A 24,730-nucleotide genomic window follows, 5' to 3' on the forward strand; every position below is an offset into this window, starting at 1 on the left:
GGCACGGTGCATTGCGTCCCCCTTCCCCCATCCGCTTACCCTTGACCCGCGGCCATTCGCGCTGCGATACTCACCCTCTCAGCCCTGTGGAAGTCGATGCGCGCACAAACTTCCGCTCGTTATTGCATGAGGTTATATTTTGCTCGTCCTCTTATGGCGATGCCCTCAGGCTCGCAAAGCACACGCACCAACAGAGGCACCGTTGAAGCTGGTGAAATGCCGCACGGCGTGAGGGCAACAAGCACAAAACGATCCGGAGAAAGAGAAAGGCGCACTCCTTCGAGAGAGGCACATACACACGGCAGTAATCAGGCGCACAAGTGTCGACTCACCGGCAGGTAGGTGGTGAGGGGGGGGGGGGGGTTTCGCCCTGCCAACTCTCTCTAGCTTTAATGCAGTCAGCTTAGCACCCAGCCTCTCTGCATGCCGTGCATGCATTAGGGGTTCCCTGCACCCTTGGCTGTGGTGGTGATGACGGTGCATGGCACCCTGCTCAGTCCTCGTGACGTAGGTAGCGGCGCTCCAGGTACTCGCGGAAGTACTTGGGGTTCAGCGTTTCGCCAGTCGCCTTGATCATCAGCTCCTCCGTCTCGTACAGACAGCCCTGATCCCAGATTTTCTCCTTCTGCTTCGCAAAGATGGGCTCCATCTGACCCGTGCGGATGCACTTGTCCACCGTGCTCTCACCCAGTTCCTTCTTGATCGTATACATCAGCTGCACCGCGAACATGGTGCCAAGCGTGTACGTCGGGAAGTAGCCGAAGGCACCCATCGCCCAGTGCGTGTCCTGCAGGCAGCCAATGTCGTCACGTCCCTCCGTCTCCAGACCCAGATACGCCTTCATCTTCTCGTTCCACACGCGAGGGATATCCTCCACCTCCATCGTGCCCTCGATTAGCGCACGCTCTATCTCATAGCGCAGCAGGACATGCAGTGGGTAGCACACCTCATCCGCGAATATCCGGATGAAGCCGGGTCTCACCCTCTGGCTCATCAGCCGTACGTTCTCCAGAGAGAACGCGGGCTGCTCACCGAGATGCTCCTTCAGCAGCGGAGCTAGAAACTCAGGGAAGGCGCTGGAGCGGCCAATCACAACCTCGGCAAAGCGCGATTGGCTCTCGTGGATCATCAGCGACCGTGCGTTACACACCGGCTGGCCGCGCATATCCATCGGACCGCAGTTCGTCTCGTACTTGGAGTGTCCCGTCTCGTGGATCGTCGCGAAGAGCGCCTTGGTGAAGTCCTCCAGATCGTAGTTGGTGGTGATCCGCGAGTCCTCCTTTACCATACCCGTGAACGGGTGCGCGGATACGTCTAGCCTACCTGACTCGAAGTCAAAGCCCCACACTTTCATAAGGTGGCGCCCAAGAGCATCCTGCTTGTCCTTGGGAAAAGGCGCCTCAGGCGCCCTCGCCTCCAGCCCCTCAGCCTTCTGTAAAGTCAGTATCTTCTGCAGCAGCTCCGGCAGCCACGACTTTACGTCAGAGAAGATGCTATCCACCGTTTCCAGCGTCATGCCGCACTCGTACTGGTTGAACAGGGCCTCGTACAGAGGCTTGCCCGTCGCAGCAGAGCGGTACTGCGCCTCCTTGCGCGCAACCGTAATCACCTCCTTCAGTGTTGGCACAAAAGTTGCAAAGTCATTGTTCCTTCGGCACTCAGCCCAGATAAGCGGAACGGTCGTCGAGAGCCTCGCCTTGAGCATACTGAAGTCATTTGGCAGCGCCGCTTGAGCACTGTACATGCGACGGAACTCGCGCAAGTTCGCCTGCTGGGTCTTGGTGAGCTCCGTCTTGACTCCCTCAGCTTCGTCCAGCAGAGTCTTCGTGCTCGGAGCGGTCATCAGCTCAGCAATGAGTCCGTGTAGCTCACCGATGGCGGCGCCGCGGGCAGCAGAGCCCTTTGAAGGCATCATAGTCTCGGAATCCCATTTGCCGAGATACAGAAAGTGCGATAAATTGTGCAGCTTCTGGGAGAGCTGCTCCAGCTGCTTGTAGGCCTGCATTGCTTCTCGATGTTCTGTTTAAGATGGAGAAATGGGGAGATACGCAGGAGGGGCCAATGCGTCGATGGCGATGTGTGGGGAGGAGGGAGTGATGGAAGGGGGTTGGAGAATGGTGGGAAGACACGGACAGACAGCTTATCGATGACACACAACCAAGCACAAGAAGAGTGAGCAAATGACGTGAACGAGCGCACACATTCGCGTAGTGACGATAGAGGAGAGAAACAAATGGGGGAAAAATGGTTGAAAGCGATGGTGCGGCAGAAAGTGGCAGTGGTGCAGAGCCGTTAGCGATTTTCGGAGTCGCTCAGCAACAACGCTAACATCTGTGCACACAAACGTGTGCCTCTTTCGTTGGTGTAGAGTGAAGGAAAAGGAATGCGTACATGCAGAAGCAACGTAACCGTCGCAAGTGACTGCCGATAATCCTGACCTCGGATTCTGCCATCGATGGAGCAGTAGTAACCCTCTCCACACGCAGAGCAAGACTTCAAATCATTTCGCCGTTCAGCACACACACACACACACACACACACGTGCGCTAGAGAGACTGGACGCGTGAAAGAAGGCAAAACGTCTTCAGAGCATCCCCTGCAATCACCTAAGGCAAGGCACACAGAAAAGAGTAATTACGGGGCTACAACGATGCAGCACAAAACAAGTGTTTGCCTGTGGGCCGGTATGCCGTGCAGGAAGCACAGCTGCTAGAACCTCCACCAGCAGCGCTCATATGGACACGCATGTGCGTGTTCATGCAAATGTACAAACCACAACAGTCGACAGCAAGAGAGAGAACACAAACTCTGCGAGGCAAACACTGACATCCACCCCTCGACGTAGAGCACCGACAACACCACGCACGAGCACCCCACATTCACCAAACAAGTTTCTGTTTTTCTGCCATCATCGCGTTCATTCAGCCGTACAGCATGCGAGTCAAACTCCAATTTAGCCCGGCGTGTCACAGGCCCATCGCCGGGTGCGAAACAGCCGCAGGCACGCGTTACAGCAATGCCGGCCCAGCCACCGAGGCACGGCCTCTGCTGCAAACCCCACCCATCCGCTTCGCCGGCCGCCACGCTGACACCCTGCCAGCATATGGATCGTACAGCCGTGATCGCTGCCGCGCGCCGCTCCGACACAACGCGTCCAGGACCCGACCGCCGACATCCGTAGCGGCACGTCTCTCTGACGCCCCACGTGGCAGGCGCTTGGCCCTGTCACCACCAGAGGTGGCCCGGCGCCGGCAGGGATAGGGGCTGCCCAGCTTCCCCGCACAGAGCGGGGGTACTGTGCGCAGCAGCCACGCACCGAGGCGTCCCCCCCCCCGTCATCAAGGAGGGGTGGAAGGAATGAGTCTAAAGGCAAAGACACACACACAGTCATATATTCCCTCCCTCCCCCTCCCCAAAAAAAAAGAGAGAGCAGAGGACAACAGCGAGCAGCGCTTGAGATTGTTGAGGCACAGGCGCGGCATGCGAGGAAAAGAGAGGGGTGTGGTCTCCAAGGAAAGCCCACGAGCACAGCGGTGATAGATAGGGAGAACGCGAGAACCAGAAAAGCGACTACGTGAGGGGGGAGAGAGACGTCTCAAAGCTGAGAATCCCCACACACAAGAAGGCAACCCACAATTAGGACCTCAAAGCGCTGCCGCTGCCAGCACAGCGATCGGCACCGTGCAGTGACAGTGCAAACGAGATAGCGCGGGCGCAACTGACGATTGTAAAGCGGAAATAAACAGAGAAAACAGAACGAGGGGAGGTAAACGGAGAACGACGTGGGTAAAGAGGTGTGAAAGGGGTGAGGGGCTGAAGAGCGAGAGGGGGTGATGAACTAAGACACTAACACACGAGACAGGCTTGATAAATGTGCAGAAGAGAAACCCGTGAAAGAGAGAAGCACTAAAAACATGCAAAATATTAAAGAAAGAGCAGAGGAACTGCGACGCAACGGGGCTGGCGCGCACAAACGCATGCGCACGCCTTCATGGCAGTGTCTGCTGATACCCAAGAATAAGAAGGGGGAGAATAGGGGAAAAAACCGTGCAATTCGAGGGAGCAGCGGTAAGATATCGACACCGCAAAGCTCACAGATCGCTGCTGCTGCTGCTGCTGATGTGTGTGTGTGTGTGACTGCGCGCACACGTCTGTACACGCCACAGAATTATCCGCTTATAGTGCGATGAAGAAGAAAAGCGCGAGTGCAGCTGTGCGCAAGTGAGAAGCGGAAAGGGAGGGAGGCAACAGCCGCTACCAGTGCTTCTGCGGGTGTGGACCCGTGTGCACACGTCCCTTTCGACTCGTCGTGCATCCACTCTCCCCCGTGTGGTCCCACCATTACCACAACTATCCGCATCAGCCGTGCATGCGGAGACCGAGAGAGACAACTAAACCCGTGCTTTCCTGCTTCTCCACCCCACATCGATATGCTCTCTCCATCCCATCCTCTCTCCCTCCCACGTGTTTTGTTTTCATACGATTCCCTTTTGGGGTCTGTAAGCTGTCCCACTCCTTCATCGCCTCAGAGATGCTTACCTGCGCGTACGTGACTACGCCCCTGTCCTTCACTGAGGAAGCGTGCTAGAGCAGGCAGGCGTGCGCAGGCATCGCAACGAGGTAACCCCGCTCCTGCTCGCAAGTCCCATTGCTTCTCTGCTTTGCCAAGAGTGGCAAGCGAGCCACGTGCGCACACACGCGCGCTGCCCCGGCATCGATGGCTTTTGTCAGTGGGTGAGGGAAGGGGAGGGGATGTGCGTGGCTGCCGCTGTGTTAAGCTATGAGGAACTGTGAGAGAGAGAGAAACGACAGGTATCGGGTAGAGAAGAGAAAGAGAGGGACAAGGGCGACTGTGGCATCTCTCTCTCCTTCCCGACGGATCAGCAGAGGTAAAGCAGGACAGCAGTTGCAAATTGCTCACAGCAGCACAGTCGTCAACGTTGCACCAGCAGTGAGAGAACGGGGAAGGGGGGATGGGAATTTTTAACCGCGGAAGGAGAGGGACAGGGGTATGAGAGATCCGCTACTCCTCTACTCCTCCCGCTTCCTCCTCCCGCACCGGTTCCCCAAGCCCGATCTCGCACAGTAAAGCGAGGCTGCACAAAACAAGGAAACACAAGCAGCAAGAGAGTCTATTGAGGCGAAGCGCACGCATCAGACAACCAGCGCTACACTCAATTGTCCCACGAGACGTGTTAGTACCGTGAAGACAATGTGCGCGCGGTGTCGTCATGAGAGAGAAACGCACAGCCACCGCACAGGCGGTTTTGGCAACTCGTGCACGCTCTCTCGCTCGTCCGTGTCACTACTTCCTACCCAAGCTCCCTCGGCGGCGTACACCGCCATGTGCTCATTGTCTGTCGTGTGCTAAACCATAGCGAGACGATTGCGTTTACCCATCCTCAGTTTGGAGTGTGCTTCACTGCTCGAGGACTTGGCCGTACTGCGTGCATCACTCGTCTTGTACGGTGGGTGTGCTGAAGGACAGGAGGGCAAACGGTAGGGCGACACACGTCCGGCAGCGATTCCTCCAGCCGCTTGCATGGACAGTCGGCTACAATGGTGGCAGATGAGTGGTGAGCGGAGGCTACCGTCGGTGTCAACAATTCACTCATCGGAGATTACAACGGTGGCGTGCAGGGGGTGGGGGGAGGGCTGGGCCAATAGCTACGGTGGTGGAATTGTGGGCGAGGAAGCGGCGGTTGAAGTGGTGGACGTAGCGGACTCCATTGGCGACTTCGTGGGCGTCGGCATGGCAATCGAACCGGTTGTGACCAAGTCGCAAGTCAGCTGCCGAGGCTTTCGACCGTCAGTGATGTTGATGAAAAGGAGGGGTAGGAGCTAAGATAAAGGTGGTTGTGTCACTGCGTCTCACCGCGCGCGCGTGCTCGACGCTGGATCTCGACGATGACGATGCATCATCCTTGGATAGCGGCTGCCCCAAGGAGGTCCAAACGACACCCTCATCTCCTCCCGCTACAGCGACAGTCAACCTTGTCGCTTCTTCCTTGGTACCAGCACCGGGGGAGTGCACAAACTGCTCTTGCCCAAAGGAGCTTCCTAGCGCTGACGTGCGGGTGGTGATGGTAGTCATACTATCGGAGCTGGATCTGCGTGAGCTGAGGGCTGATGCGAGCTCCTGGACTACCTTTTGGGTGAACAGTAGAACGTCCTCCTCGGTATGCAGAGGTGGAGGGAGGGCCATGGCACGCTGGAGGCAGATCAACAAGCTGTCGTGCCACCCAAGCAGCTCAAGAGCGACGCAAAACGCAACCTCCTCGAAGATCGATTCCGCACCCTCGTCATTAGCGTAGGCGGCGCAACGCAGCGCAGCATGGTGGATCATCTCACGTACTTGTGCAAGGAACTCACTGAAGAATCTGTGCTCCTGCTGCTGCAGCGCGGCCGCCCAGCAGAGCATGGATAGCATCAGCTGGTTCTGAGTGATGGACTCATCGCTGGAGCGGCGTATGCTGCGCACCATGCAAGCAGCTTCCCACTCCTTGTTCACGCGCTTGGCTGCGGCCCAGACGTCCGTGAAGTCCTCGACGGACGCGACAGGAGAGGTAAATAGCGACTTGCTCCTATCGTTACCGCTGCTGCTGCTGTACGTAACATCATTCGCCTCTTTGACCCCTACGTATGCGCTGAAGAGATGATCCAGAGACGTGGATGAGTCGTGTGCCAGGAGAGCACCCCACTCACGCGCAAACTCGGCAAATGCAGTGGTGGAGGTCGCCATTGCGGTGCTGGTGGCCTTGGGGGGGGGGGGGGGGGGGGGAAGCGACTGCGAGTGCCAGTGCTCGGCGGCAAGCACAAGATGAAACGGGAAAGGACTGGATATGGTGCTGGGGAAGGGGGGCTGAGCCTGGTGGAGTGCCACAAAACTAAGGCGCGAGAAATGGACAAGGTGGTGATGGTGATGAGAACGACTGTGCAAGTCTGTTTGTGTAGTTGTGTGTATGCGTATGTCTATGCGTGTGTGCTTAGCCTCTTCCAATGCACTACAAGCGGTCCGGTTTGCATGTGTGCGCGTATTGGCAGTGGCGGACGGAAGAAAGAGAGGACGGGCCAGAGAAGAAGTGGGAGCGAACGGGAGGAGCGCGGTGCTCTTGGTATTCACACGACACCCCACACATGCACGCACCTGCGGTTCTGTGGGGCGTGCAGGCGCGCACTAACGATAATAAAGCGCTCTACGACTAGGGCGGGGCCCCAATGAATGTAGGCCACCTCTTCGCGGTGTTTGGGAGCCAGTATTCCTTCACGGAGGAAGCCAAGCGTCGAAGATCACACAGCGAGGGCTACTGGGTTGAACGCCCCCTCACGAGGGGCGGAAACATCGCGAGCGCCTCCCTCGAGCGCCGGGTTTTGCAGCCAGCCGCAGCTGTAGTTGAGAATGTGGCAACTTCGGTACGGAAGAGTCGAGCCTAACCTTGGACCCCTCACGATTGCACAGGCGAACGCGAACGGCCTGAGCAGGTCTAAACAGCCCCCACTACCCGCAACTGAAGCGGATCGTTACCTCCTTCAGGAGGCGAAGCTCTCGCCAAGTCCTGCCAACACCTGGAAGGCGCCCGGGCACACAACCTTTTTCAGCGACTGCACCAACCAGGGCGGCGGCACGGCAATATTTGCACACCAGAAAGAAGACGCGCAATCCCGAAGGGTCCAAAGGAAGCCGCGTGGTGGAGACTCGCCCGTCGAAGGGACTATCGCCGAGATGGTCTACCGCGACCCCGCGCTAGGTACCGAAGGCATTTCGCATGCCCCACAAAGACCCGGCCACGTCGAGCACCCACCGCTTCGCGGGCACCCTGGGAGGCTTTCCTTCGCTGCTCTGTGGGAATTTCAATCGTCCCCCACCCCCCCCCCGCCCTCCATCCCGGCTGCACCCCGCAGAACAGCCAGACACTGCCGACCAGCTTGCAGCCCTGAGTATTGCAGGCTTCATGCTGGAGGACACGTTGGGTACGCCTGCATATTTCCAGGGCGGCACGGAAAGTGCACTGGACTTGGTGTGGCCCCGGGGCGTCGGGGGTGGCAAGCCGGCGCACCAACCGCACAGCGGATAGCAAGCGCAAGTTCCCCACTTCTGCTATCACTCTGGTTTGTGGAGCCCTACTAACCCCGTCAGCCCCCACATACCCGAGGGTGTTTTACAGCCGGAAAGGAGCAAATTGAGGCCATTTCGGTGAAGCACCAAAAGCTGTGAGGCCGTTGGGAAAAGCCACTCTGGACGAGCACAAAGCATCGTTCAACTCTGCCTCCCTGCGCACTATCAAGCGCAGCTGTCCACATGGCTGTCAAACTTGTGGGGTCGTGCGGTGGACCGCCGGGACGGACGACGCAGACGAGCAAGCTGCAGATGCACAATCAGCTTACTATGTCAACTCGAACAACCACACCTTGCGCACACACCAATTACGCAAGCATGAGAGAAGTTACATCCTCAGGCAAGCCCGCAAGGACACCTGGGGCCGACGGATATCAAAAGCCGATCCCGGCCACCCTGCCCCATGGTCGATGCTGCGAACGATGCACGTTGCACTAACTATCCCTCCTGTCCATCAGGCGCCTCCCGCCGCTGACGGTCGCCCTGAATACACCATTAGTTGCAAGCACCGCTTGCTTGCGCAAACCCTATTCCACCGTCCCCCGCTCCCCGCCAATCCCTCCAGCCCCCGGACATTTTCAGCATCGCCGCCCACTACTTTTCCCTTTCCGGGCCATGATTACGCTTGGGTCAATGCCTTCCCCCATTCCAGAGGCCCCTGCACCCGAGCCCTCCCATCACCCCCCTCCTTTCCGCTCGGTCTGCCGCCACACAAAAGCCACCGGCTACATCCCCTTCTTCCCTGTCCCCTCTTGAAGACACACCGAGCACGTGCGCTCGCTCTTTTCTTTCCCTCCTGTCGGGGTATGGCGTGACGGCAAATTGAATGAAGACAAACAGGTGAGAGGGAGCAGATCGCCTGCCCTCGGGCGAAGGGCTCGAAGCAGCCGGGCAGCAGGGCCGGATGGCATCTTCAACGAGGTGCTGCACCACCTTCCCCATAAGGCCAAAGCGCACCCTCCAGCTCCCGCTAACTGGATGCGGATCGCCCACCTCGTTCCTCAACAGCGGAAGAGTGCGCACGTTGTACCACCACCAAAACCCGGGAAACCACCAGAACAACCTCCGTCGCACCGGTCAATTGGTCCCACCTCTTGCGTCTCCAAACTTATGCGGCACATGGCGTTGGCGCGCTTATTTCATGCGCAGCAGTCCCATCTATGCCAACATGCGCATGGGCGTGGCTAAGCCACGAAAATGGTGCTTTCCAGGATCACGGACACGGTCGAGATGCATAGAAATATCCATTACCACGTGATGATCGGCAAACGCCTGGGCAGGGAGCAGCAGGCAACCCACCAAGCAATGCAGACGTTAATAACCGTGGTGGATTTTAGCGAGCCTTCAACAGTGTGGATCCCCCGATTCTCGCGAAGAGACCACAGAGTTTCCCCGGCACCCGCTTGAAGCACTGGCTCCGAAACTTCCTTGCACACCGCTATGCGCAAGCAAAGCTTGGAAACCCATTAGGCAAACAGTATGCCCTAAAGGCTGGTGGCCCCAAGGCGCCGTTCTTGCACCACAACCATCCCCCCTGCAAGCCATTCCTCTCCCAGAGTTGTTGGTGGCCTGATTTCCTGATACAAAGTTCGGCATGTACGCGGACGACCTGGCCATCGCTATTCCATGTCGTGGGCGGAATTCTGACGTAAGGATCGGCAACGCGGTCCTGGGAAAAGTGGCAGCGCGATCGAAAGACAGCGGCATGCAGATAAATCTGCAAAAAGGCGAAGCCCTGTTTCGCACACACCCAAGCCACACGGACGAAGAGAAAGTGTTCGACCCACTTCACCTCGGGGGGCACGGGGTCCCTGTTTCACTGTTCGGTGGCGGCATGAATTCCAAGCTTCTTGGCCCCCAACCGGGCACTCGAGCCAAATACAACGCCAAATCGACGCAGGCGCAAAAGCAAGTAGGACTGCAGGGGGGGACGTTGTGTCGCGTTGAAAACCGCCGATTTTGACCCTCGCCGCACGATATGAAGCAATTTGTCTTTGGCCATGGCGATCCCAAGCTGACGTACAGCCCTGCAGCTGGATGGGGGAGACTGAGGGACACGGCCAATCCCAAGCTGATCGGCCGGCGCGCTCGTCTTCACAGGCTTGTCACTAGTCTTCTCTCTGCTTGTGATGGAGAATCAGTGCTGCTAGAATCCGGCCCCTTTCCCATGCAAATCAAAGTGTTTCGAGGACGGCCCATTCCCTTCAAGGTAACCAAGTTCGCGGAAACCGGGTGGGTCTTTCGCAAACCCCCTGAACCACAGCCCCGTTCCCGCTGGCGAGTAGGGTGGGGGCGGGTGGTTTTGTTGATGGGCAGCTTGTTGGGAATGAGCCCACACCCGCGCGAGGCCCCTCTGCATCAACTCCCCACGCACCCCGGCGCTGTGCATTTTCGCACGGCGTGTCCATTGGCATTCGTTCGCCTTTAGACCATTCACACACTGTGGCAGAGGGCAACCGTGTCATTACAAAACATGTCGCATCCATAGACGCCCTCCGTGGTTGCCCTAGAGCACCCTACGCCACAGCTTCGGACGGCAGTGCCCGGTGACACTAGCACTGCCCGGCGGCTGCCGCCATCCTGCCACCCAACCCTTTTAGCACGACTGCCCGACGAACCATCACCGAGGACTGTGGCCCCCTAACTAGCAGCTGCAGAGTGGAGAGCATTGCAATGCGCAGATGTCTTCAGAAGCTCGTCCCTCCCAATGCGGGGCTGTGCCGGGAGAAAAATGGTTGCTTCTTCCCGTGGTCGATGGCCGGTCCCTTTTGGCGGCGCTTGGCGCAGGCCTCTTTGCGCCAAACCTCTGCAGTTGAGAGGGAAATCCGCTCCTGCCCACCATTCCCGGTGAGCAACGGATGGGGAAATTCACCCCCGGTTTGCATGCGCACGCGCAGGGATTCCTTGCGACGAGGTAGCCAATACGGCCGCGGCGGAAGCGGCTGCTGAAGGTCTCTATGCCTCACTCCAAATCCATCCTGCCTGCATCATTGACCTTCCCTCCTTCTAGGCAAGAGTGCTGGTTAACGAATGGAAGGCGCAACTAAGGGGGGAGGGGAGGCGCGCATCGCTTCCGCTTGTGTGGCGATCGGTCTTCTGGCCTGTCCTCGCTGGGCCTGTTAACGGGGGAGCCCTGGCTCGTTCGGGGGAAGTGGAGTTGTCGAGAATTCGCTGCGGGGAACACCCCCGCTTCGGATATCTTTTCTGGGCGGAGAGGCTGTGCCAATCGTTTTCGTTAGCGCAGTCCATCGCAGGAACAGGCGGCGGCTTTGCGCGGTGCGCCGTCAGCGGGGAATGAGGCGCCGAGAAATCCCCGCAGGGCTCGAAGGATTCCAGAAGCACGTCCACCCCGTGGGATCGCTGTAAGCGACTTCCAGGCGTTACAAAACTGCGTGGGGCCTGCGCGTGCCCGTTCTTCGGCCGCACGCCCCCCTCGAGAGTGGGTGGGCGAGGCCCTGTGTGGCGTGGTGACTCCCCAAAACCCGGATACATGCCGAAGCAGAGCGCCGCGCCCTGTTAGGCGTTCTCGTCTACCCAGTCCGGCCGCATGTTCGGCCACCAACTCTGCTCCTGGGAAGAGTGAGTCGGTCAGTCAACTGCTTTGGTGCCCTGCCCTTGCTGAGTGCAGCGCGCGAAGCGCAGTCACGGCAAAAATGCTCAGTCGTAAGCTCCTCTGGCACTTTCTTCACTCGAGGCGGCTCATTTGATTCGCGGAGGCCGCGCCGGCTATCGACCCCGTCGCCCCAAAACGCGGGGGGAACGGAAAAATAGCCCCGGGTTGGTCAGAGAGAGAGTGAGTGAGTGAGATCGAGGAAGAAAACGCAATGCACTTCGCTGTGTGGATGCGGGCTCGCTATCCTCTCCGCGTACGTGTCCGTTTCCCGCACAGCTGAGTGGCTCTGCGGGAGCGAGCGCGTCTGTGCGTATGCTGGTCTATTACCTGGTCAACTGCAGATGAGCTGCGCTTTCTCTCTTCTCGGAGGAGGAAAGGCAGCAGTACACAAAGAGGGGAAGTAGGCAGGGTAAGGATAGGCAGCACACTGGGGAGAGCCATGAAGGGCGACAAGAGCCAACATCGTACAGACAGCAACGTGCGCCACCCAGAGAAGAGTCCAACAGGAAAGAGGGGGTGTGAAAACGCAACACGCAATCAAAGGCACAAACGCCCATATGTGGGCTACAAAACCAATCGCACCGATCCGCATCAACGCACGTGAGCACAACACGCCTCCCGCCAGAGCGCCACAGCCAAGTCCCTCGCATCAAAGAGGGTGTCCCGCCATCAGACCCCCAGCAGGTGTGCAAGCAGCATTCCGGTCACCCAGACGGCAAAGGTCTGCGGCAGACTCAAACAAGACACGCTACTTGCGCGGCTCCGAGTCACCCTTCTCCAACGCCACTCCTTCGCTGTATATGGCAGTAGTAGGCTTGCCAAGGTCGATCTGTGCCGCGGCAGCAGCAGTGCTGATTCTCTTCAGCCGCTCCACCTCCTCTACTGCTTTCATGTATGCCTGCGCCTCCACCTGCCGCCGCGTCTCCAGCTGCATCGACTGCCTATTCGCAAACTTGCGCAGCGCGAAGATGTCTTTCTGACGCCGCCAGCACCGCAGCACTCCGTACAGAGAACCGGCGGTGATAGAGAACCAAAAGATGATGTACATGGAGTGCACTATGGGGGTGAGATGCACGTAGGTGACCTCGTCCACCTCGCGGCGACGGGGCCACGCGTGTCCACGCACAATGCGCTGATCGTCGCCCGAGAAGTCCTCCAGCATCTCCACGTAGTAGTGGTGGGCACCGTGCTTCTCGGCATTCTTCTTGAGGTGGTCAGCACCCCAGCGGCGGCGGTAGTAGGCCATGGCCATGTTCCACGGCCGCATCGCCATCCACGACAGGTCTGCTGCCACCGGGCCCTCGTTGTCTGGGCTCGGACCAAATAGAAGCGACCCGCCCACGAACTCCTCCTTGCGAAGAATGCCGCGGACTTGGGCAGGGGCAAAGCCCTCGCCGATGTACTGCGTCAACATCGTACGGTGCTTTCCAGCGTCGATCGGCACCCAGCCACGGTTCACCATCACAAACTTGCCTGTGTTCGCGATCTCGAAGGGCGTCATGACAAGGAAGCCACCGCGGCTCTCGTCTTCGTTCGCGGCGCCCTTGTACGACGGAATAGAGCGCGGGCCGACCAGACACGACCCCTCGTTGTCGAATGACCCGTCAAGGCTCACTCGGCGGTACTCGCACTCGTTCACTGTCGCGTTCTCGGGCGGCAAGTCCGTCAGCGGGCTCTTCTCAATGTTCCTGTGGTTCTCCATCAGCTGCTGCTTCTGGCCTCTGCGAAAGATCTGCCAGACACCTGCGTTGAAGGACATGACACTGGTGCACAGAAACATGACACTCATGTAATCGGGCCTCATTTTCGCTTTTCGCTAGCTGGGGGGTGGGTGGTGGTGATTTTAGCTGCGTTGGCGATGTTGCTGCGGTAGATGAGGAGAGTTAAACCGCCGGGGGAGGAAGAGAAGAGATGGCGAGGGGACAAAGTGTGCAAATGACAGAGAGCACGATAGCGACAGCCAGTGAGAAGATGCGAGTAAAGAGCGTGGGTGCACGTGAGTGGGTGCGAGGAGCCTGTAAAGGATGTAGTGCAAAAAGGGGGAAGGGATGAAGCTGTATGTGGCCAACATACGTGTCAGTTTAGACGACTAGGACGAGCACGTGTGCAAGAGGAGGGGGGGAGGACAAATGCCACAAGCGCCAGAGACAAAGCCCGACTGGCACGCTGTCAATGAGGCGGCAGAAGAGGGGGGGTAGAGAAAAGGGTCAGGTGCACGACGGGGGGAAGAGGAGAGGCTGGAAGGGTGGAAAAATGGTAGGAGGCAGGGGAGCATTCGCTCAAGAAGGCGTGTTGATAGGCCGGTGGAAGGCGCGGGTCACTTCCAGCGAACCACATCACACAGCACCACTGTGACACCCCTGCATCGAACGTCATTCTTTCATCCCTCGTATACCCTTCTCGTACTCCTACAGCGTGGAGAACAAAATAGAAGAGCTGTTGAGAGAGACATTCAGGGGGGCATCACCTTGGGCAGTCATCGCCACCAGTGCATCAAGCCCTGCACAGAGGTGTGGAGAGAATAACAAGCGTGGTTTTATCTACGTGTGGGGGCGAATACATGTTCAGCTGTATTGCTGCGTGTCTGATGAACAGGCAGGCACCCTCACCCCCCCCACCATGTGGTGAAGTCGAGAGGAAAAGAGGAGTCGTACTGTCAGCTGCGAAGTATGTGGAGCGGAGCGGAGCAGACAGAAGGGAAAGGGAGGGGAGTGGGTGGCGGTAACAGCGTGGCGGCCCACACACATATACACACCAGTCCGAAGCAGCAGCAACAGTGGGGGAGGAGGAAACAACAGTCGACAGCCACCAGCTGCCCATCCTCCACACCACATACGTCTCAGCACAGGTACACATGGAAAAAAAGGGTCTAGAAGAGCACAGCCGGCACACTGCGGGGGTGAAAAGATCGGAATAAATAGACACGGAAGCTTCTGTGAGTACGTAGTGCCCCACAGTGGCGCATCACCGCGCCCACCCAGCGCACAGCTACACACTCGCACGCCGCCTTCTCTCACGAGGGCGCCGCGTGGTGCGCCGGAGCATCGCCGGAGAACGAGCGCAGATGCGGCGACACCTCCATGTACAGCCGCTTCATCTCGAAGAAGTAACTCCGCGACTCCTCCAACGCCGCCGCGTAGATGTCGCACTTCTTCCGCAGACGATGCAGCTCATCATGAAGCGCTAACACCTGAGCCTTGGAGTCGATCTTTTCAATAGCCTCGCGACACGCCTTGGCTTCCAAGCTGTAGTGGTTCTCGTCAAGCTGGGATTGGCGCCGTTGCGTCCGCTCATCTTCGAGTTTGCTCTGCAGCTCCGCATTTTCAGCCCTCAGCAACTGGTTCCGCAACCGCAGCTCTTCAAGTTCCTTCATATCCGCCGCCGTGAGTGTGGGGCTGCTGCTAATACGGTCGGTGTCAGCGGGGACAGCAGTTGATACGGTGGCCGCTTCGGTAGTAGCGGCAGCGAGCTGCGTTGAGGAGCCCACACCGCTCATCGTCGCTGGTGGAAGGAGAAAAGGCCAGTTGAGTTGATATCTGTATGAATCGCCGTGAGTGCGAGGGAAGTCGATGGAAAGGGCAGCCGACCAACCCAATTTTGTAATATCTGAAAAGGGGAAAGGCGAGTAAGTGGGAAGAAGGGGAGTGAAAGGAGTTGAGCATGCAGACGGATTAGCAGAGAGGAAAAGATAGCTACGGCAGGTTGGAGTCGTTGATGGGACTCGATGGTGCACGCCTCCACGCACATATCCACTCTTGAGTCGCCCCTTGGAACGCCATCTGTGCGTTACTGTGTTTCCTGGGTCTCGAGAGTGCGAAGGTGGCTCAAAGATGACGAGGCAAGATAGGAACAGAGAAAAGGAGGGGGCGCGCATGCACACATAGACGTTCGCGTGCAAAGCTGAAGAGAGACGGACAGTGAGGAGGAGGGAGTCGGGACGCCACGTAGAAGAGAGAACGGTTGGCAGCACGCGAATGCGTCACGTTGAAACAAAGAAGCGTGTGACGGATAAAAGGCAGAGAGAGATGGGGGAGGGGGCCAACGACACAGGCGCAAACACAATGAGCACAATCCGATCCTTGGCGCCGTCGTTGAATGCCTGACAGTACCTCGCATCCGAAAAAGGCGGAGAGATGGCAGAGATGAGGAAGCGGAGAGCGCACCAGCTGCTGACCACTTCGCTTCGCATTTTTCTCCGCTAGACCCCTCACGGAATCCGCCTCCGCTTCTACTGCACACCCGACATTTCGCTCCTCGAGGCCGCCGTGTAAGTTGCCAGGCTCAAGAGCAGGAAAGAGGGGGGTGGCAGAGAGAACCAAAGACGCGCAGCGCCCACCCACCCCTGTAGACACACAACGAGAGATGAGAAAGAGTTGAAGGAAAGGAACAAAGAGAGCGAGTCGAGAGACGCTCACACACGTATACACTCCCGTATGCAGTACGGGGTCGTCGCGTGCGTGTCATCATCGACCGCCAGGGTTTGCGAGGTACACCGGCATTCATTGCGCGAGCCACCGCCACTCCCCACCACATCAAGCCAGCGGCTTGGTTGATCTCGCTCCTATCCGCATTCCTTTGGCTGCGTTCGCGCTGACGTGATGGTGGCGCTCCTCTCACTTTCTTCTCCGATAAAGATCACCTGCTCTGCAGCTCGCTACCTCTCTCCGTGCCCATCCCAACGGCAAGGTACGCGAGGGAGGCAGGAAGTGAGGGAGCAGCTGAGGAAGCAGAAGGTGGGTTGAGTTGATTTTGGTGTTAGGCTGAGTGGCGGAGGAAGGGGAACGGCGGTACCGTGCGCCTAGCAGAGAAACGTGTAGGAGTGAGTGACAAGGGGAAGAGACTTGAAAAGGGGGGAGCGGAAAGGAGGGAAAAGCAAGACGCAAGGCGCAGGAGGTGTGAAGCAACACGGCCACCATGGAGAGGGAGTGAAGTAATCTCTAGGCAAGCGCGAGCATAGACAGAGAGAGAGAGAGAGAGAGAGAGAGAGGGGGGGAGTGAGTAGCGAAAAACAGAAAGGGGAAAGAAGAAAACAAACCAAAAAAAGGCGCGAGTGGATAACACAGAGAGACGGTGAAGCGTAGCCGTGAAGCACAGCGCTGAGGGAGAGGGGGAGAACGATTGAAGAATAAGGAGGAAGTAGAGAATAAACAGCCCGAGAGATGATGGTAAAATGACGGTGAAGGCAATTAGCCCATGTGGGCTCTGGGGAATGGCCTTATTTGACGTGGGAAAGGGGGGATTGAACGGGGATGAGGAAGGCGGATGTGGAAAACACTAAAGAGAAGACTGAGCTCAACCGCCTACGTGGGTGTATACACGCCTTGGGTGTAGGGAGAAGGGGTGCACCGGTGATCACTTTTCCTGCGCAGCTAAGGAGTATTGCAGCCACTGTGCAGGCCAGTGCAGACGTGTAGACACCAAACAAGAGAGCATTCCAACGCAGGGGCAAAGGGCGGGGCGTGAAAGGCGAAATGGGTTACCTTGTCTGACAGGTTGACACGTCTTCACGCCGCTGCTGGCCCCGTTACGCACCCGTGCCCCCCCCCTCCACGTCGGCCTCGTCTCCCACAGCGAAGTGGACGTCTTCTCAAAGAACCGTCATGTCGTCCTTCTTGGCTGAGTACGCCGCCTTCGATACGGGAAGCTCTGCGGTGCTGCGCTGGCACGTGGCGGCGCGGACGACGGTAGTTCTGATCCGCAAACGACGCTTTGGCATCTGTCATCCACGTCAACGGCTTTGCACGGCACATCGGTGAGGATTCGAGGAACAAACAGATTGCAGTCGAGCACCGTCACTGGCGTTGGCGTCTCCTTGTTGGATATCAGCGCACACGAGAGAGAAGAACAGCAAGCGAGTAGAGATGGGAGCAACAGCTCAGCGAGTATCAGCCCCTCCGTCTGTATGGGCTGATACTCGCACATTGCGTGTGAAATTGAAATGCAGACAAACTCGAAGAAATGAATAGGGGAGGAGAGGAGAGGGCGACAGGTGACGTTGTCGAGTTGTCTGTCTCCTCTTTTTCCAAGCTCTCATCGGTATCGGCATGTGTGGACTTGGTGGGCAGCTGTGTGTCCTCCCTTCCCTCTAAATACGCCCTATATGCACCTGGGCTGATGTGAGTAGGACGAGGCGTCTACAGCGGCAGTAAAACACCAGCAGCAACGCCTCACAGCAGTAAAGGGTGCGCGCACAGCAGGACGTCACGAGGGAAGGAGTGGTAGGAAGAGGCAAACGCGGAGGGGAAGAATCAATGAAAAATACTCCAACAACGTCGTCTAGAGCAGTCGAAGTGACCCCCACCTGTGGCACAGACCCCCCCTCTCCCTCACCCCACTCAGTGTAGTCATCCCTATCTCTTCCGCTGCTATGCATGAGTGGGTCGCGGTGGGCACGCGGTGCGTGGGGGCACCGGTCATGGTGGAAGAGAGAAGGAAAAAAAGTTAGAAAAGGCACAAGAAATAACGAGCAACGCAGTGTCGATGATGATGTGGTGGTTAGAGGCGCAGTAAGAGAAGTACACGCACGGGTGATCAGACGTTCACGCGCGCCAGCACACCAAACAACAACGATGTAGCGTGTGTGGTCCACGTAGTCGTCTTCACTGCGACAGTGAGCTCTGTTTGCTGCGATATTGCATGCGCCAACACTCGCAGGCGCGTGCGCACCACTCTTGCAAAACGAGAAGAAGGGGGGAGAGCAAAGCAAAGCAACCGAGAGAAGGCGTAAAGAGAAAGGAGGAACGACTGACTCGCCGAGACGGCCCTGCAGTCTCTCCTGAGGCTGAGGAAAGAGCCGGAAAGGGGGAGGGAGTAGGGTGCGTGCTGTCGCAACGGGAGATGGAGATGAAGAAGGGGGTTAATGTGGAACATGAGTTTGCATGCGAATCTCAGAGAGAGTGGATAGCCAAGGAAAGATGAAGATGAACGGGTAAGCAACAATAAGCAGAGGAGAAGGGTGAGGGACAACATGGGAAGAAGAGTACGTGGGGAGCAGAGCAGCAGCATTGGTAGCAAGGTTGGCGGTGCCACAGAGCGCCGGTTGGCCCATCGGCTGAAAGAGGGCAAAAAGTAGAGATGGAAAAGGGAATGAGTTGGCGCCGTCTCTCTGGTGGGGCACACAGAAAGGAACACGGGCATACGTAGATGCGCAGTGGCTTAACACAATGAGCCTGTTCGTGCCGATTATATAAAGTTGTATGTGCGCGAGCTCGTGACTGCCCATCTTGTTGTGCTCTCCTCGTTACTGGAGGAAGAGTGCAAAGAAGAGAGTAACAGATGAATTCCAAAAGGTCCAACTACAGAGACAGAGAGGCATTCGCCATCACTATCATCACCGCAACGACCACAGCAGCAGAAGCCAAGGAAAGGGAGAGAGGAAGCACCGGGATACGCGCCTGCACACACACACACACACACACACACACACACACACACACACACACGCACAGCGCTTGGATCACCCGCCACCACACACCTCTCCAGTCCCCCACCACCACAGAGCACATCACTACACTTCCGTAGGCAGCAACCCCAGTAAAATCGACTGACAACGTGCGAAAGAAGAACCGCGCAAGGGTGAGTTGGGGAGAAGAGCGCACATCGACGTCCCTCTCTGTATGAGGAATGAGAGGAGGCGGGCGCCGCATAGCCGACGCGGCACAAGCCAGCAAGCATGAGGACACAAACAACCAAAAAAAGAGCAAAAAGAACACTGAAGGAATAAGAGGAAGTGACATACTGTACAAGGCATTGGCGGAGGAGGGGGAAAGGGGGAACGATGCCTGCTGAGTGGTCGCCACGAGGACGAGACACGCACCTGCCTCTCTCTGTGGGCGTGGGCGGGTGTCTATGTAACGCAGAGGCTTACGGAAGAGGAAGATAGAGGGGAGGGCAGGAGAGTGAGGCGAAGCGACTACATATTATGCTACTCCCGCAGCCGGTGTAGCTGCGGCCGGAGGAAGGGGAAAGAGAGGAGAGGAGAAGGGGGGTGTGATTGAGTCACGGACTGTACATGGAAGAAAGAAAGAGCGCGAGAGACAAGACGCAAACAGCGATCGTAATCCACAGAGAGTCCAACAGGGGGAGGGGTGATGAAGTGTGGTGAGCGGGAGACATCAGTGTACAGGGGAATAACAGCGGCATTTGGGGAGCCAAGAGATGGGAAAAGTGGGCAGTGCAGAGCTCAACTATACGAGTCTGAGTGAATGTGTGGGTATACGTGTGCGTGTGGAAGGAGGTTGAATGAAACACTGAGAAGGGGGGAGGAGAATACGCGCGCACATCCTCGTATGGTGTGGTGGCGCTCCTCGACGGGAGGGGTGGCAAGAGGCGAAGTTGTACAGGTCTGCGCAGACATACGCAGGCACACGTGGTCGGAGAGCCATGCAGGGAGCATGGCATCTTTGCAGAGAAAAGAAGAAAAGCAATGCAGTGAAGAAGCCGGAGAAAAACAAACGAAGCGAGGAGACAGAGCAAAGGCTCGCAGTACCACGACTCACTTGCTCAGACGCTCCATCGTGGCACAACTGCTCAACGTGTCCGCCTCGTGAATCACGAGGCGTCGCAGCTGCATGTTCTGCTCATCCACACGGTCCGCGTACATCGTGACGAGCTCTAGGTGCTGCACCATGGACTCGTTCAAATGGGCCGCCAGGTTCAGCCGCGTCACCTTGACGGGGCAGCCGTAGCGCGAGTACGGGCAGACGACGTTGCCGCTGTCATTATCGCCCTCGGTGTCGGCTTCGTCGGTGCCGAGGGCACAGGCGTTCCAGCGACGTCCTGCCGCAGGTGCACGTCGCGACTCGGGTCGGTTAATAAACGATGCACTGCTGCTCAACCGAGCCGGTGAGGTATGAGACGAGTGGGCTTCAGTGAACTTGAGAGTGCCCGTGCCTTCGCCAGCGGCCACCAGGGACACCTGCCCACCCGACCCGGCAGCTGTGTTGCGGTTGTGTGAAGAAGATGCACGCGACGACACCGTTGCCGGGACTGCCACACTCTTCAGAATGCCCTGCTGCGCTCCGATGCTGGAGTAGGAAGAGGCCAGCGTCTGCGATGTGTCCATTGAAGTTGACGCGACGATGCTCAGAGCAGTACTGCGCGGTGTCTGCAATGTACGGTTGGGGTTACGAACGCAGCTCGCGACGTGTCCCTCCAGTCGCCTCTTGCGGATAAACTGCAGGCAGTGCGGGCACGCCATCTTCGCAGCGTCGCAGCTCTGCTCATGCGCTGCGAGTGCTTGGCGGCTCTGTACGCCGCCACAGTAACGGCACTTCACCTTCGCCTCCGCGCATTCCTGCTGGGTGTGCCTGTCCATGAGCTGGCGTGGTACTATGGCACCGCATGCACCGCAGCGAGTTGGGGCGCGGGCACAGCGCCGGCTGTGACTGGCTGCCTCGCTGCGCGGCATGCGTTCGTTGCAATACTGGCAGCGCATGGGCGACTCCCTGCACTCTGTCACATGCGCGTCCAGCTCCTGTTTGTCTACCTCCTGCCTACAGTGGAAACAGGGCACCACGTGGCGCTTGCACACGTGTCGGTCACCAATGAAGATGGGCTGCCCGCATGTCTTACACGGGATCGGCTTCACCCCGTTATGCGGGTTTGTGGGCCCCTTCAGTTCTTTGATGCGGTCCGCGTAGCGCAGGGTGTTCAGGGTGTCCTCGCAGTGGCTCTGGCATGGTGATATCGCCGCGATCACACACGTCTTGCAGCGGCCAACGAAGCTCTCGCGGAGAATCTGCGTTAATTTTGAGCCGCGGAACGGGATATGCCGCTTGCGCATCGACATAGCGCGTATGCACTCCTTCAGCGCCAGGAGCGACTTGTTGATCTCAGCGCCTTCGCGACGCGTCTTGGCATCCGTTTCCGCCGTATCGGATGCCCGCTCGCTGCCTGCTAGATCTACAAAGGTGATACGGCCTAGTTGCGGCTCAATGCTACTGTCCACCAGCTTCAGCTTGATCTCCAGCACGGCGTGCGATCGCGAGCTGCGGTCGTTTGCATGCGTCGTGCCGATCGCCCTCAACTGCTGGCCTCTCATCATCAACGCGTGGACGTCATCGACGGAGCTGACGACCTGCTCAGTTATGCCCACGATATGCACGTTCTGGTACTCATCCTGAAGCATCTTTACCTCCGCTCGATCGTTGAGCAGGTCGTAGAGCTTCACCCCGTACGCCTCGTAGAAACTCGCCGTCATGGTGCTGTGTTCCGTCATGGTGAGAAGCTCCGTCACGGCTAAGCTGTAAAGACCGGGACGCTCCCCTGTGCCGAGCATCGTGTGCGTCTTGCCGCTACCCGTCTGTCCAAAGGCGAAGATGACGGCGCCGACACCGTCTCGCACACTCTGGAGGAGAGGCTGACAGCAGCCGTGGTAAACCTCCTCGTTGGTACACCCCTCACCAAAGACGTGGTCGTAGCTAAAGCTACTCGGTTCAATGGTAGGGGTGAGGTCGAGCTTCATGCGCGGCTCGTACACCGTGACGGAGGGACAGCCATTTTCGCCGCAGCGCACCACGTCATTCTCGTCATCCTCGCGGCCCGGGATGCGGGGTCGCTTGCGCACGGCTACGGTAATGGATGAGCTGGCGCCAGGGCCGCTCGGCGACACGCCACAGGCACGCTCTGACGGGCGGCTCGGCGACTCGCTGCCGGGGCTGTCCTCCCTCATCCCCGCTGAACAGCTGCGCGGGACGGATGAAGCGAGCACGTGCGTGTCTGTATAAGTGTATAGGCCGCTATGTCTGCAGCGTACTGCGTGGCAAGGCGACAAGGGCGAGCCGGGCGATGGGGTGGGCGGAGGAATGGTGGTGTGTGAAAAAGAGGGTGCAGCGTAAAAGGGTGGCGCGTATGATTGGCTCATGCGGGTACGCATCATTCAGGGAGGCCGCAAAGAGGAGCGAGGGAGAGGGAGATGCCGAGGAGGTAGGGAGAAGCACGGCGCACGAGGGCGCGCCGCGGAGGAGGTAATTGCCCACGCGAAGGTGGGGCACGAAAGGTTCGGTGGACCACCGTGGAGGGAAGAGGGCTGACAGGCAGCGCGAGCTCGGCAGCCTTCCGCGCGCTTGCCCCTCCCCCCTGAACGAAGAGTTGACCCTCCAATAGTTGAACAGAGACGGTCATTCACCAACGAGATGGAGGAGTGGAATCACACGCACGTGCATGCGACGCGTGTGAGCGAGAGTGGGCTCGCATCTTGCACCGCACCCGCAATGCGCGTCACCACCCACCAGCAGCACTGAAGAGGCGGCTGGCGCCCAGTTGTAAAACTTCTCTTGACGTTTAAATGGAGCTCAAGGAAAGGAAAGGGCACACAAGGGCACGTACGTGTGTACCTCGGCTGGGGTGTACGCCTCTGCATGCGTGACGCTGCGTCTTCTTATCAGCCCAAAATGAGGCGGAAGCGGACGAGAAAGGAGCAGCGCAGACATCCGCACACAGTTACGATACACCCGGGTAAGAAGAAACGATACAACGCCCTCCGCCACGCTCAAGCAGAACACGTGAAGCTCGACTCTACTCACCGAATGGCAAGGAGAGGCAAACGGAGGGGGGGGGGGGTTGGTACTCGTGAGATGCGATGAGGGGTGACTAGCCAACCAGAGTTCGGCGCCGCTATCCCAGTGCCTATCGGCGAGTACAGAAAGCACAATACGAGCCTGCCGCATGGCCCTCGCTGCTTCCACGTCTTCCATACCGACCTCCTCCACTCTCCTCCCCCGCCAGCTCGCTCCGCACCGCCACTCCGTGTGCAGCACCGTCACCAGCACGCACAAATGCATACAAGCACAAAAAATGAGGCGTGTGTACGCGCATCACCGCTCACTCGTCCTTGATAGTGTTCTTCGGCTTAGGACTCACCGGCACCATGAAGTTGTCGCTCAGCGCCCACCGACGACGCGACCAGAAGGGCCGCCGCACGTCTTTCTTTGCGGCATCGGAGACAAAGGCGGCGGGGTCGTATGTGGCGAACATCGTGTTCGGCTCCAGCCCCTCGCCAGCGTGCCTATTCGCTAAGTTGATCGGCGTGCGGCCGCTCTCTTGGGCGAAGCGCTCCTCCATAACGCGCGCCACCATGTCGCCTGCCACAGGTCGCGGTGGGCGACCAAAATCGTCTACGTCCTCCAGGAACAGGGGAATCTCTGGGTCCCAGTTGCGCTGCTCTGGGGTTCCCGGAATACGTGGCAGCAGCTCGTCCTCTTCGAAGCGCTCTACTGTCGCCGCGGATCGGATGAGCTGCACCAGCAGGTGGTCTTGGTGATGCTTGAAGGCAAACCGCTTGCCGCTAATGCTCGACGGGGTGCCGTCGGCGTACTCAAAGTCCGCAACTTCGCGCGACGGGCCGTACTTCCCATAGCGGTCGCCGTGACCGTGGTGCAGCATCCACTCAATGTGTGTCTTGCGAAAGCGTGGCTTCGCTAAGGGAAACGGCGAGCAAGCCGATGGGTAGGCCGGCGGCGCCTCCGGAGCGGCCCAGGGAGGGCTGCGCTCGCCAGTGTACGACGAGCGGTACTCTGAGTACTGACGGGGCACTGTGTGCAGTGTAGCCGCCGATAGGCACACGCCGCACCACTCACGACGACGCATGGGTGTGTGTGTGTGTGCGTGGGTTATGTACTTGTTTCGCAATGGGTAGTGTTGATTGTAGGGAAGGATGGAGGCAGCGCGTAACGCGCAGGGGAAGGAGGGGCTCAAGGAGATGATGGGGATGGGAGGGGGGCAGATATTAAGTGCATAGGCGCATACGCACGCACACGCCGTGTAGAGGACGACAAGGTGGGGGACGAGAGATTGCATTCCTGGAGGAAGGCCCCAGGCCGTATGTAGATGAAGTGTACGTGTGTGCGCGATGGCGCATGGAAGTGCGTGACGCACACGCACACACGTACATAGAGCGCAGAGAGGGAAAAGAAAGAGAGGAGACAGCGGTGAGCATAAGACAGCCATTTCACAACGGCGAACACTCGACTAGAGACGCACGTGCGCTGCACTCGGCGCCG

The 24,730-nt window shown here is 58.3% G+C and overlaps 6 protein-coding genes across 6 annotated transcripts; all 6 read right to left on the reverse strand.

The window, feature by feature from the left end:
- Positions 1 to 493: 493 nt before the first annotated feature.
- On the reverse strand, positions 494 to 2,005 carry LBRM_13_0080 (putative carboxypeptidase; the record flags this gene model as incomplete). Its single annotated transcript, XM_001563102.2, has 1 exon — positions 494 to 2,005. The coding sequence occupies one exon, from the start codon at positions 2,003 to 2,005 to the stop codon at positions 494 to 496; it is 1,512 nt and encodes a 503-aa protein (XP_001563152.1).
- Positions 2,006 to 5,809: 3,804 nt separating this feature from the next.
- On the reverse strand, positions 5,810 to 6,742 carry LBRM_13_0090 (hypothetical protein, unknown function; the record flags this gene model as incomplete). The annotated part of the gene is made up of 1 exon (XM_001563103.2): positions 5,810 to 6,742. One exon carries the CDS (start codon positions 6,740 to 6,742, stop codon positions 5,810 to 5,812), a length of 933 nt encoding a protein of 310 aa, XP_001563153.2.
- Positions 6,743 to 12,477: 5,735 nt separating this feature from the next.
- LBRM_13_0100 (conserved hypothetical protein) lies at positions 12,478 to 13,533 on the reverse strand (the record flags this gene model as incomplete). The annotated part of the gene is made up of 1 exon (XM_001563104.1): positions 12,478 to 13,533. One exon carries the CDS (start codon positions 13,531 to 13,533, stop codon positions 12,478 to 12,480), a length of 1,056 nt encoding a protein of 351 aa, XP_001563154.1.
- A 1,209-nt stretch (positions 13,534 to 14,742) lies between these two features.
- On the reverse strand, positions 14,743 to 15,225 carry LBRM_13_0110 (conserved hypothetical protein; the record flags this gene model as incomplete). The annotated part of the gene is made up of 1 exon (XM_001563105.1): positions 14,743 to 15,225. One exon carries the CDS (start codon positions 15,223 to 15,225, stop codon positions 14,743 to 14,745), a length of 483 nt encoding a protein of 160 aa, XP_001563155.1.
- A 4,998-nt stretch (positions 15,226 to 20,223) lies between these two features.
- LBRM_13_0120 (putative MCAK-like kinesin) lies at positions 20,224 to 22,194 on the reverse strand (the record flags this gene model as incomplete). Its single annotated transcript, XM_001563106.2, has 1 exon — positions 20,224 to 22,194. The coding sequence occupies one exon, from the start codon at positions 22,192 to 22,194 to the stop codon at positions 20,224 to 20,226; it is 1,971 nt and encodes a 656-aa protein (XP_001563156.2).
- A 1,358-nt stretch (positions 22,195 to 23,552) lies between these two features.
- Positions 23,553 to 24,113, reverse strand: LBRM_13_0130 (conserved hypothetical protein; the record flags this gene model as incomplete). The annotated part of the gene is made up of 1 exon (XM_001563107.1): positions 23,553 to 24,113. The coding sequence occupies one exon, from the start codon at positions 24,111 to 24,113 to the stop codon at positions 23,553 to 23,555; it is 561 nt and encodes a 186-aa protein (XP_001563157.1).
- Positions 24,114 to 24,730: the final 617 nt, after the last annotated feature.

The sequence above is a fragment of the Leishmania braziliensis genome, chromosome 13, assembly GCF_000002845.2.
Source record: "Leishmania braziliensis MHOM/BR/75/M2904 complete genome, chromosome 13".
NCBI lineage: Eukaryota > Euglenozoa > Kinetoplastea > Trypanosomatida > Trypanosomatidae > Leishmania > Leishmania braziliensis.